We start from the raw sequence: 12,472 nt of genomic DNA, 5'->3' as shown, positions 1-12,472 counted from the left end.
TTCATAAACTAAATATTTAGTTTGAAAGCTAAGTATTTAGCTAGTTATGAAACTAGAAAATTAAATATATGGTTTCCTAACTAGATGTTTAGCTTCCTATCTAAATATATAATTTGAAAGCTAAATATTTCTTTTGTAAACTAAATATTTAGCCTTCAAATAAATCATTAGTTAAGAATCTAAATCTTTAGTGACTAAACTAAATATTTATTTAAGAACTACAGATTAATTTAAAAGCTAAAAAAATTGTTTACAAACTAAATACTTAGCTTACTAAATATTTAATTTGAAAGCTAAATATTTAGTTTGTAAGCTAACTAAATACTTAGATTTCTAATTAAATATTTAATTTGAACGCTAAATATTTAGTTTGTGAATTAAACATTTGTAAATGTATGAATAACATGATAACTTTGAAAAATGAACACCAACAGTTTTTTCCCTTTATAACGGGCTAAAAAACCCAAAAATATTACAGTAAACTTTTTATTGTGTAACTTCACAAACATTGATTTCTGCATCTTTGCAGGAAGATTTGAATCATTTAAGTTAAACTGTCGACACTGTAACACCTTTGTGACGTCACACAGCATGTGGGTCAAACGCTGCGCTTTAATTTGAAAGGTATCGCGGAAAGGAAACACTCCCGCCTGGTCCACCTTGACTTCGTCACATTGACCCAGTTTCATTCAAGAGCGCTCGCGCTGCTTGTCCGTTTGAATGAGCGGCGCGCGCGCGGCTGCTCAGCGAGCGCACCTTGCCACTTGCCTCTCGTGCGCCTCACAATGCTGGAAACCAAGTTTGCGTCCCCGCGATGAATCCGGCCAACGAGACCGAGAGAAGCGCGGACAGATACCTGTTCGCGGCTGGAACCTACAAACTTCTGGCGGTCGCCATCGGAACCATCGGAGTGTTCGGGTTCTGCAACAACGTGGCGGTGATTTTGCTCTACTGCAGGTTCAAGAGGCTCCGCACGCCCACCAATCTGCTGCTGGTCAACATAAGTTTGAGTGATTTTCTGGTGTCGGTCATCGGGATAAACTTCACGTTTGCGTCGTGCGTCAAAGGCAGGTGGATCTGGAGCCAGGCGACATGCGTCTGGGACGGATTCAGCAACAGCCTGTTCGGTGAGAAAATATCTGTGAAGAAATGTTTTCTTAAAAGAGGTTTTTATTATTTTTATTTTTCATTTATTTTTGCTTAAAAATGTCATTAAAACACAATTAATACCTTATAAACCACCGACCAGATATTGATTATACTCCTAATCGATAGATACTTTATTTAAGAGTCAACCACTAGATATACACACATCCACAACCATCCAAAATAGTACGAAATGCGTAATATATTAAATTTAATTTACTAAAATGTATTACAAGATATCGTCTTATTTACAAAAGAATTTATTTGTTTGCAATTTTTTATGGATTTCTAATATTCTATAAAAAGGTCTGTAAAGCAGTTTTTAAATTAAAACATTTTATTATCACTATAGGGATCACTGCGTCATGCAGATGTAACCTTATTTAACAAGACATTGAATTGTTTTTCTTTAGCATTTTTAATGTATTTCTACTACTGCATAAAAGAGGCCGTGAATGCTTTTTAATTAAAACTGAGCATAGCATCATGTTAGTTGTTTTATTTAACAAAAAGGAGTTGAATTATTTGTTTATTTGTACTATAGAGGTCATTGCATCGTGCAGATGTAATGCTTACTGTCTTAACAAAAATGAATTTATTTATACTTTTTAATGTCTAATAATGTATAAAAAGGTTCAATAAAAGACCCTGAAAGCTTTTTTGATTAGAACTGAGCATCCAGCAACCTAAATCAGGAAGAGTTGCCTTTTTTGTACATCTGACATCTCGTTGGGATGACACACATTCCCACTCATTACCATAAGCAGAGCCGTATTTAATAATGAAGTGTGAACAGGCACTTTTTGGCTCCCACCACCGTTTGACCCCCAGCCCCAGAGGAAGGCTGAGTGATAACGAGCTCATTAGAAAAACCCTTCTAGCCTTTTTTTGTTGTTTTTTGTTGCTTTTTCATTTTGGGAGTGCTGGACAGTTGCCCTCCACTCCTGTCATCCTGCCGTCCTTTAGCTGACATTGCATTGTGAGCCTGCAGGATGTGAGGAACACGTCTGCCTGCCTCTGTCAGCGCGCAGTACTGCAGCGGTGTGTTTGTTTTTTGGTGTTTTTATCTTTCATGTTTGCATTTCAAACATGTCACAGGAGACATTGCAGATCGAAAAGATGCAAAGTTGATGGTCACGTCGATTCTCGTACTGTACATCTTATTTCACCAGCAGGATATGGCAACCTGCTCTGGCCTACATTCACAAAATGAAGCAAACCTGGAAGATATTGAAAGTTTAAGCTAAATAAATGAGTGTTCACTCATAAATTAGCTGATAATCATCTATTCTTTTGTGTTACGATCCAAGGTCACACAGATTAAAGAGCTCCAAGAAAAGATGAAGTAGTGATGCTACATCTTAAAAAACTACGTTTGTAAAACTGCAAAAGCTCTGAGAAATCTGATTTATTTATTTCTGGATGTTTTTCTGAATTCCTTGTCTTGTAATCTATATTTTTTCTTGACTTAAAAGTGTTGAATGATGTTTTTATTTAAAAAAGGAACTTGTATACTTTACAGAAGGACTGAAGTGATAAATCATGATTAATCGATTAGTGAAATAACCGTCAATGATTCTCAGATTGTACCACTCTGTGTGTAATGGGTTTCATTTGTTATGTGTATTGGGATCCAGTAGATTTTTACTAAAACTGAGATATTTTAGTTAAAAAGCACAAAGATAAAAATAATCCAAGAGTTTTTCAGTCAGTTTTGAAACACTAACAGATAAACGACTATCTACAAGATGAAAATCTATTTTCAATTAGGGCTGAAACCATTAATTGTGAATAGTCATGATTAATCATTCCATAATCGTCAATTAGTTGACGATTATGTCAAAACTGTACAAAAAATTTACACATTTTTCATTTAAGATGAAGTTTTAGCTTTATCTCGGTCAGTTTCTGTTAAAAAAATCACCTTTTGCTACCCAGTAATTAATAGTTTCAGCCAAAATATAAACCAAAAGATTAGCTCTACACGCTATTGATGTTGAATTAAGCAGAAAGGGCTGAACTTGCCACATCCTAGAAGCTTTAGTCAAGCGTTAACTAAAGCAATGTTGTCGTATTTTAGACAATGAAATGTTTATTTTCTTATTTAAAAATTATTTTTTATTTGCATCTTTCTAATATTCTACAAAAAATGCTGAAAAGCAAAATCTGCAGAATTGACCAATTCTTTTATCCGATTAATCATCAGTATATACGATTGATCGATTACTGAAATAATCGTTAGTTGCAGCCCTATTTTAAAGTTGCCACACGGCTTGCAGATGTGCTTCTTTTAAAAGTTGGAACAACTGATGACAATCTGATGACAATCAAATCTGCTGCACTGACAGAAACAAGCCCTCCGCTAACTGCTACGCTTCAGTTAGCTCAGCCTGTGGTGAATGCTAATGCTAGTTAGCATTACCACAGATAACGGCAGACAAACAGTTTTACCTTTAACAGTAAGTTGTTTCTCTGCCATTAGCACTTTGAGCAGTGAGTACATGAGGATGATTGACAGCATTAAGACCCACATAGACTCCTTTTGTCGCACAATCAGGTAATTGTTAACTTCAGTTGTTATAAAAATGCTATATAGATCAAATACAACTTAAAAGAAATTTGACTTTTTGACTTTGATATTTAACACCTTGAAATTGGGCTTCTGTCTCTTTAAAACGCAGCCTTCTGGAAGTAATCACAAAATGGCTCCTCTGTTAACCCTTTAACAACGTTTTTTATCAGAGTTTTTTGAGAAGTAGCTCCTATAATGAACTCAGCAGATGCACAGTTCTACCAGGTGTTTGCTAATCGCTGCTGGCTAGTCTAAAGGAGCTGAGTGGAAACGTTGCAGAAGCTCATGAGCTTGGAAACTGCAGCTCAGAGGTGGAGCTGCACCCCAAGGCGGGGCTTCGTCCACCCGGCCGTTTTGGACAGCTGAGTGGTTTCTATGGAGATGAAAAGATTAATCAAACGTTCATGAAAAAAATCAAAGCAACACTCCAGGTATGTTTCTGATGAGAGAATGAAAAAGTAGATTTTACATCATGCTGCCCCTTTAAAAAGCTTTAAGAGTCGCCCTGAAATGACTCCTCGGTATTCTGTTTACACCAGAAGTGTCAAACTCATTTTCATTTTGGGCCAAATCAAAATCATGAATCCTCTTAAAGGGCCGGTTGTGCCAGATTGTGTTGTTAAAACCAGATTTGGCCCCCGGACCTTGAGTTTGATGACGACTGTGATGAAAGTCTGACCAAAGAGACACTGAGTCGCCGCTCTTTCTCCTCCCAGGCATCGTCTCCATCATGACTCTGGCGGCTCTGGCTTATGAGCGCTACATCCGGGTGGTGCACGCCCAGGTGGTGGACTTTCCCTGGGCATGGCGGGCCATCGCCCACATCTGGCTGTACTCGCTGGCCTGGACGGGGGCGCCTCTGCTGGGCTGGAACCGCTACACGTTAGAGATCCACCAGCTGGGCTGCTCCCTGGACTGGGCGTCCAAAGACCCGAACGACGCCTCCTTCATCCTCTTCTTCCTCTTTGCGTGTTTCTTCGTGCCCGTTGGCATCATGGTCTACTGCTATGGCAACATCCTTTACACAGTGAGAATGGTAAGGCTGCGGACGATGTTTTCATTGTTTTACAAGAACGCACACCTTCTGCTCTGCTGGAATAAATTCTCCCTGCAGGTGACATTTCAACCATATTAAATTCCTAATTTTGACATGGCAGATCCACCGTTGGTTCTCTAAAGCTGACATTTCAGAGCTTTTCTGGTTTTATGCTCTAATCCCAACAAATTGACAATAACGTCTGGCTCCTCAATACTCATTCTAGCACTTAAACCACACTAAAAAAGTAAAAAGCCTAAAGTTAGCCTAAATAAATAAATAAATCTATAATTCTGAGTAGCAAAGACCATTAAATACTTGAAATAGTTACATCCTCATTAATATAGAAATGGAAATAAATTAGTTTTTAATTAAATTTTAGAAACAGGGTTTTTGAAAAATATCTAAATTTTTCAAAGAAATTCAATCTTCAAAAACCAAAAAATTTGATTAATTGATGAAGTTAATCATTGCTCACTGCCAGTTTAAACGTTGTGATAAGGATTTTATCATCATAGCAATGCTGGATGCAGTTTTGCATTAAAGCACAGGTTTCCTCCTGCCACTGTAACAACAATAACGGACCGAGCTGGCAGAGCAGACAGCAGGAGAGATCCAAACTGAAATGGTCATTAAGCTCACAGTGAGCAGAAGCAGAAAGAAAAGAATCCCAAACTGGCAAAAAATTAAAATTATCCAAATTACATCCAGACAAAAAGCAGGTGTGAAGCTTTAAAATGTAACAGGAGGGAAATAATGATGAATGAACAGTTGCAAAATGGCAGGAAGGAACCAGAATGAAGCTTTGACCAAACAAAGTAATTACATAAAAAGAAAATGAACACATAAAAATAAACTCATCATTCATCTTTATACAAGTACAATTATACAGCAAAGTCTGCTCTTTCAAAACCAAACAAGAACCACTAAAAGCAGGGAGAAAATTTACCTTGGTAACAAGAACTCTTCTGTAACAATAGCTTATTGTTATGTAACTGAAATTATAGATTGATATTAAAATAAACATAAAACATGTGTATGTAACAAGTGTATGTTTTGCGCTTCTGTGCATGCTTTAATCTAAAGCAGTTCAAGAAAGCTTTGAAATTGTCCTCTATTTGTGTTTTCACAAATACATTAAAGGTTCATAAATTACAAACATTATTTGACAGAATCTCTGTTTGGCATAGAGTAATTCAGATGTGGTCTGAACAGTCTAAATATGTAAGTTTTGATTTATAAATGTGGTTCAAACTCCCTTAAAAAAATACTGAAATAGCTATTTAATTAATCACAGCAATAAGTAATCACAACATTTCCACTGGGCACACCACAGGGGAGTGCCAATTATGCAAAATTAAATTTTTTCTTGTTTTTGTACTTCCATTTGGGTCTCAACTACTTCTAAAAACCAACCAAGCATTTAAAAAAAATACACGTCTGGAAAATGAGCCGTTTCAAAAACCTCCAGATCGCCAAGTCACAAATCAGCAGGCACCTCACTGTTACCTAGCAACCCTAGCAGAGTTTTGTCCGTTACCTAGCAATCCCAGCAGAGTTCCGTCTGTTACCTAGCAACCCAAACGGAACTCCAGCATGTTTGGTCAGCTGGTTTTACCTCTGTTTGCGCTGTACAATGGCTGTCGGAAAAAGACAAGTGTTTTGTTGTTGACTTAAAATCCAGAAACCACTTACTGCATTCTTGTTGGTTGTACAGGAGGCTCCACTTCTGCTTTTCAAAGATGTATGGTTGTACAGCTGCGCATCTATCTGCAGCCATTTTCAGGTGCGAGTGTAAACGTTGAGTTGGGGGCTCGTGGCCGGCAGCAGCTTTCTAGGATTTAAAGTGACAAGAGACCCTAAAACAGCTCATTCTGACGAAAATCTTAGTATCTAAGAATGATTTTGTGGAAAAAAATATAACGAACATGTTTTGTTTAGGCCATTGAATTATCCTAACCTGTTCAAGGAAGCATAATAGGTCCCACTTAAAATAAGCAACAGAAAAACCAAATTGGGGTGATATTTTCTGCCTTTTGCTGCCCTTCATGTCGTGCCGCCCAGGGCAGAGAGCCATTTCACCCAAAGATAAAATATACCCATCACCAGACATTTCTCTTCCAGATCAGTTTGACTCAAACGTAAAGCTAAAAAACATAAATAACAAACCTTTAGTGCTCATAAGCTGTGGTCAGTTTCTAGACTCCTGAAGCACAAATACCACATCACTTCCTATCGCCCTGGTTTGTTTAACGATTTTAAATGTCACGTCTTCTAGGTCAGCTGCTTTAATTGTTTGCGCTCGGATAACATTTCCACTTCGTTGTGTTCATTTCATCACTTCTGCTTTAGTATCTCCCACAGTGAGCTCAGATTGAAAACATTACCTGAAATAACCTCAAGTTTAGTTATTCCTTTGAAAACATGGACTCAATTATGGATTTTCTTTATGCTGACTCTTTCTAACTCTTGTGGAGATTTTTTTCATTACATTAAATCTGCATGTAAAATATAAAGAAAACCAGTCTTAATTCAGTTCAAGTGACCCACATGTCTTTGTGAATCACAGTTTCCTCCCTTAAATATTCACCATTTTGCTGGAAGTGTGAGCAGCTCCCTCCTCTGAGGCCCCCGAATTCGAGCTGCAGAAAATTCCCAGAACGGCGCCGAAGCCTGAGAGGACTTCACGGCGATCCGGAAAAATCTTCAAAGAAGAAAAGAAAAAAAAAACACTGAACGCTGCAGAGATTTCACTCCAGAGCAGCTGGCCTGCTTTTCCTGACACAGAAAAACCCATCAGGTGTCTAAAGATCTGGAGAGAGCAGCAGATCACTAACATGGAACTGGGGAAAAAATTAAAAAATCTAAGAATTAAACCACTAAAAATGGTTATTAAATGATTGCAGAAGCTCACTTTTTAATTAAAATTGAAATAAAAAAGATGTAAATGTTGAACTCATGTTAATGGAAAATTCTTCAAAGATCTCCTGTAGCAGTCTGTAATGCAGCAAATTTGAAGAAACCTCTGACAAAAGACAGTCTGCTTTTCTAAGACAGTCTTATTAATACACCTGTTACAATAATTAATAACAAAAAATAGTCTCAGAAGTTATTGCAATAAACAATAATATTGCTTTGAGACCATTTTCAAGTAATATGATGGTCTTGGGATTCTGGTAGTGGCAGAATCATGATGACAAGGAAAATTGGTCATAATTGATGCAAAGATGGAAGAAAACACATTGGAGGTGAAACCTTCCACCAGGACAGTGGTACAAACGACATAAACAGACTGAAACCGTGTTAGAAAAGCCCAGATGTCAAAGGGGTGTCCAAACTTTTTGCCACTTTGGCCAAAACTGTTGACCCAAAAGAAAATAAAGTAGTCCGATATTTATTCTAGGTCTAAAACAAGTAAATTTTTCCCAAGAACTCAGACATTTTCTGATTAAAATCAGAAATGTTCTAGAATAGTATTTGCATTTTAGAAATGTTTAAGTTTCTTTTAGAAAGTTTAATTAATGTCAAAACTTCAAAAAAAAAATTTTTTACTCGTACATCTTTTGACCTTTTGAGCTCAGAAATGTCCTTTTTTCTAGAAAATTTCTGAGATTACGCTCAGAATTTCTGAGATTTTTTTTTACTACTTCTTTAATTTTGCTGTATAAAAGAAATATCTAGTTTTCAGTTTCTTTGGGGTTTGATACATTTATTTTGAGTAATAAGAACGGGATTTGGGTCAACTTGTTTCAAAACATTTTCTATAGTTAGCCAAGTTAAAGAAAGAATAAAAGCTGATTTGTTTTTTTTCTGCCAAAAACTTAAATTTTGTGATTAATCTCAGAAATTTTCTAGAAAATTTTTCAAAATAAAATTGTTGACATTTGAATTCAGAAATGTTCATGTTTTTTTGTGGAAAATTTCTGAGATTAGTCAAATTTTTTTTCTAGCAAATTTCCTTCTGAGGCTACTTTCAAAATTCAATTTATTTTCTGTTATAAGAACAGGATTTGGGTGACTTTCTCTCCAAACATTTGTTGTATTTAGCCAAGTTTAAGAAAGAATAAAAGCTGATTTGGTTTCAGCAAAGTCGGCTTTTCAGTTAAAGTCCCTGGATAAACTCAGTTTTAACTTTTGTCAATGTTTTAACTTTTAAAACTTGTACTTTACATGTTTCTGTGTAAGAAAATTATGTTGGTAACATTTTTTACTGTGATTGCAAATTAAAAGTCTACATCTACATCCACAGGCCAAATTTGTGTCACTTTTGAATTGTAATTGGGTGCAGCACAAAATTAGTACAAGGGCCACAAATGGCCCCTGAACCACACTTTGATTTAAGTGATGATTTCCGTTGTCTGCAAACAAAAATAAATTAGATTTCCAAACTAGAGTTGAATTCAACACCTCATATTTCTGAAATGAAACATTCAGATTTGCAGCTGAAGATTTTAAAGTCTTAATTTTCTCTTTCTTTCCATTCCTGCAGCTGCGTTCCCTCCAAGACCTGCAGACGGTCCAGATCATAAAGATCCTGCGCTATGAGAAGAAGGTGGCGGCCATGTTCCTACTGATGATTTCCTGTTTCCTGGTGTGCTGGACGCCGTACGCCGTGGTTTCCATGATGGAGGCGTTCGGCAGGAAGGCCATGGTCTCCCCCACCGTGGCCATCATCCCGTCTTTCTTCGCCAAGTCCAGCACAGCGTACAACCCCCTCATCTACGTGTTCATGAGTAGAAAGGTATGTAATCCTCTAAATCAGTCTCTTTCAAACCTCTGGCGGTCCGCGAGCGCCCCTAGTGGTCCGCAAGGTACTGCACGTAACAGCCGTTAATGTACTGTGACGTCAGCTCAAAGTGCGACGCGTACAGCTAGCTGCAGCTAGCTTGAAATAATAATGGATAGATGGCTTAAAACTGGGTCACTCAAAAGAAAAACTGAAGATACGGATGGAAAGAAAACAGCAGGATTATTTATGTGATCAAAGGAAAATGTGTTGTTCAAGAACGATTCAATTCTTTTGAACGGCTCTATGCCGTGAACTGTAGGAGTCAAGTTTCAGATAATGAGAACTTTTCTTTGTCTTTGCTGTCACACGTTAAGAACTATTGATATTTTTAACTACGGTAATTAAAAATGATTAAATTAGCTTAGTTAAATATAATAGATAAATATGACAAAAAAATTGGTGAAAGATTTTGTATTTAAGAAGAGGATTTTATCATACCAATTTAGTTTTGTCTTATTTCAAGTGTACTAAGATATTTACACAAGAAATTAGACCAAAAATACCTTGAAAGACTTTGTATTTTGTTAATTTTATTATGAAATGTTACTAATCTAATTGGAGTAAAATTTCTGGATTATCAGCTCACTGAATGAAAAATAAACATGTTTTAACCAAAAATTCACCCAACACAGTAAACACACCTGCAGGTTTTGTGAAAGTTTCATAATTTTTTTATTGAAAGAAATTGATTTGGGAAAATTATTATTACTTTTTGTTACTTGTATGAATTATCGTGATTTTGAGCTGTAGAATACTAACATTTCCACTCAACTTTATATTTTAATCTATCCGATGATGCAATTTTTAAATATGTGATTGATAATTTGATGAGTCACTCAGTACATGAGTAGACTTTCTACCAAATACTCAAATACTTTTTTACCCCTACTTGAGTAATTTCTTGCAACTTTTTACTTGAGTAAAACTATGATGAAGTATTGCTATTCTTACTTGAGTGTAATTTTTGGATTCTCTACTCACCTCTGATCATCATCATCATCTGTTTTCCTCATCCTCTTCCTCCAGTTCCGGCGTTACTTCCTGCAGCTGCTCTGCTCCCGGCTCTTCCATAAGATCTCCTGGCTGCAGCAGAACCTCAAAGAGCGGCCGCTGACGCCCGCCGAGCGCCCCGTCCGCCCCATCGTCGTCTCCAGCGCCTGCGACTCCAGGGACCGCCCCAAGAAGAGGGTCACCTTCAACTCCTCCTCCATCGTCTTCATCATCACCAGCGACAACTTCCAGCAGTTCGATGTCACCTCCAAGGCTGGAGATTCCTCGCAGGTGAACGTCGTCCAAGTGAGGCCGCTGTGATCTTTGACCTCTGGATAATGCCTTATGACCAAACATGCAGTTCCAAGCCAAACTAATCCCGCCTGACCTCCACGGCTGTTTCTGTGTCTGAACGCAGCTCCAGACTTTTTACAACTGACTGTAAATACCCAGCAACACCTAAACGAGTCGTAAAGAGGGGGACATCCTCATTAGACATGGGCTTAGTGATATTAAGTAGGTAATTGCATAGTTGATTAACTAGTTTAATGTGATGCAGTGTGTGGCAGAGAAGCTGGGTTTCCGTTACAAATGAGCTCAAAACTTTGTCAACATTCAACGCTAATGCCGGAAAAACACAATTTTGCAATTGTGGTGTTTAAGTTAAACGACATTAAAATCACACCTGAATAAGTTTGTTCATGAGAAAAGTCACTAAAAAACATGCTGCATAGGCTTGTCGCAATAAGTAATAATCAATTAATCCTTGATCATTTAAAACATCAATAATTTCCACTTGCATGATTTATTGTTTTTTTATTTTCTCTCTTTTTTTTTTTTTTTACCAAAAACTGGATGATAAAAAATCTTCAGTTTGGTGTTTTGGTCTCAATTAGCCCTTCTTTTGAGGGATAATTTTGTTTTCAAAATTCATTTTATTTGTTGTTTCTGGATATTTAAAATGTCTTCCAGTTCCTGTGTTAAATGTTCATTACAATTTAAAGCTTAATAATCTTTGATTACCATTGTATTACTTGAAAATGGTATCAAAACAACAATATTATCGTTTATCGCAATGACTTCTGGGATTATTTATCGTCCTCCAACCACTTCCTGTTGTCTCCTTAATTTCCTCCAGTAGTAACATCCGGTTGTTGAACACATGTGACAAAAGTTTTTCCATTACAGTTTTGTGAAATACACTAATTTCTAAACAGCCGAAAAAAATCCACTTCATCCTAAGCAAATTTATTTCTGTAATTCCAATTTGCGCAAATATTATCAACGGAAACACAGCTACTATGTTCAGTATTTACTCTGCTAAAGCACAAAATCTTACCAAGTATGTTTGGTCTAATTTCCACTGCAAATATCTTAGTTCACTTGAAATAAGACGAAACTAAATTACAAGTAACTTTTGAGCAAAACATAGGAGCTTGTTTTAAGTAAATAATTCCTAAATTTTGACAAAAAAGTGCTAGTTCCATTGGCAGATTATTTCAAGTCAACAGTCCCTGCGCCGTTACCTAGCAACGCCAGCCAAGACCAGCCAGTTACCTAGCAACCCAGTTCTAGTTCCACTGGCAGATTATTTCACGTATGACAAGACATTTTTCCAAGTACTGGTGGGCATTTATTATATTGTTTTATTTATTTATTGTGATAAATTTCTTATCATAATAATTTAGTTTCATTAATAAAATTAAATGTATTATTAAATGGAGTTTAACTGTACTGTGTAAAAGTTTAGTGTATTACAAATGGACATTTTTGAATGTTTTCAGGAGCATTATTTGTGTTTGTGAGGCTTTGATTGCCGGGCTATGCAGTCATAGTTACCTAAAAAAATAAGTAACAAATAGTTCTTATTGTCACTTTTATTGGTGTGGCAATAGTATCACAAATATTCACTGCAAAAACAACATTTTACCAAGTATTT

The 12,472-nt window shown here is 36.6% G+C and overlaps 1 protein-coding gene across 1 annotated transcript; it reads left to right on the top strand.

Annotated features, from left to right (window-relative positions):
- The first annotated feature begins 693 nt into the window (after positions 1–693).
- opn3 (opsin 3) lies at positions 694–11,284 on the top strand. Its single transcript, XM_005795176.2, has 4 exons — positions 694–1,127; positions 4,435–4,754; positions 9,244–9,495; positions 10,570–11,284. Exons 1-4 carry the CDS (start codon positions 815–817, stop codon positions 10,852–10,854), a joined length of 1,170 nt encoding a protein of 389 aa, XP_005795233.1. The 5' UTR covers positions 694–814; the 3' UTR covers positions 10,855–11,284.
- Positions 11,285–12,472: the final 1,188 nt, after the last annotated feature.

Source organism: Xiphophorus maculatus, chromosome 22 (genome assembly GCF_002775205.1).
Source record: "Xiphophorus maculatus strain JP 163 A chromosome 22, X_maculatus-5.0-male, whole genome shotgun sequence".
NCBI classification, from domain to species: Eukaryota; Metazoa; Chordata; class Actinopteri; order Cyprinodontiformes; family Poeciliidae; genus Xiphophorus; species Xiphophorus maculatus.
The sequence above is the reverse complement of the archived record's forward strand: the minus strand, read 5'-3'. Positions and strand labels throughout refer to the sequence as shown.

Coding starts and splice junctions, on each gene's coding strand:
- opn3 (XM_005795176.2), top strand. CDS start 815: ATGAATCCGGCCAACGAGACCGAGAGAAGCGCGGACAGATACCTGTTC. Junction 1,128..4,434: donor ATTCAGCAACAGCCTGTTCG/GTGAGAAAATAT, acceptor TTCTCCTCCCAG/GCATCGTCTCCATCATGACT. Junction 4,755..9,243: donor TCCTTTACACAGTGAGAATG/GTAAGGCTGCGG, acceptor CCATTCCTGCAG/CTGCGTTCCCTCCAAGACCT.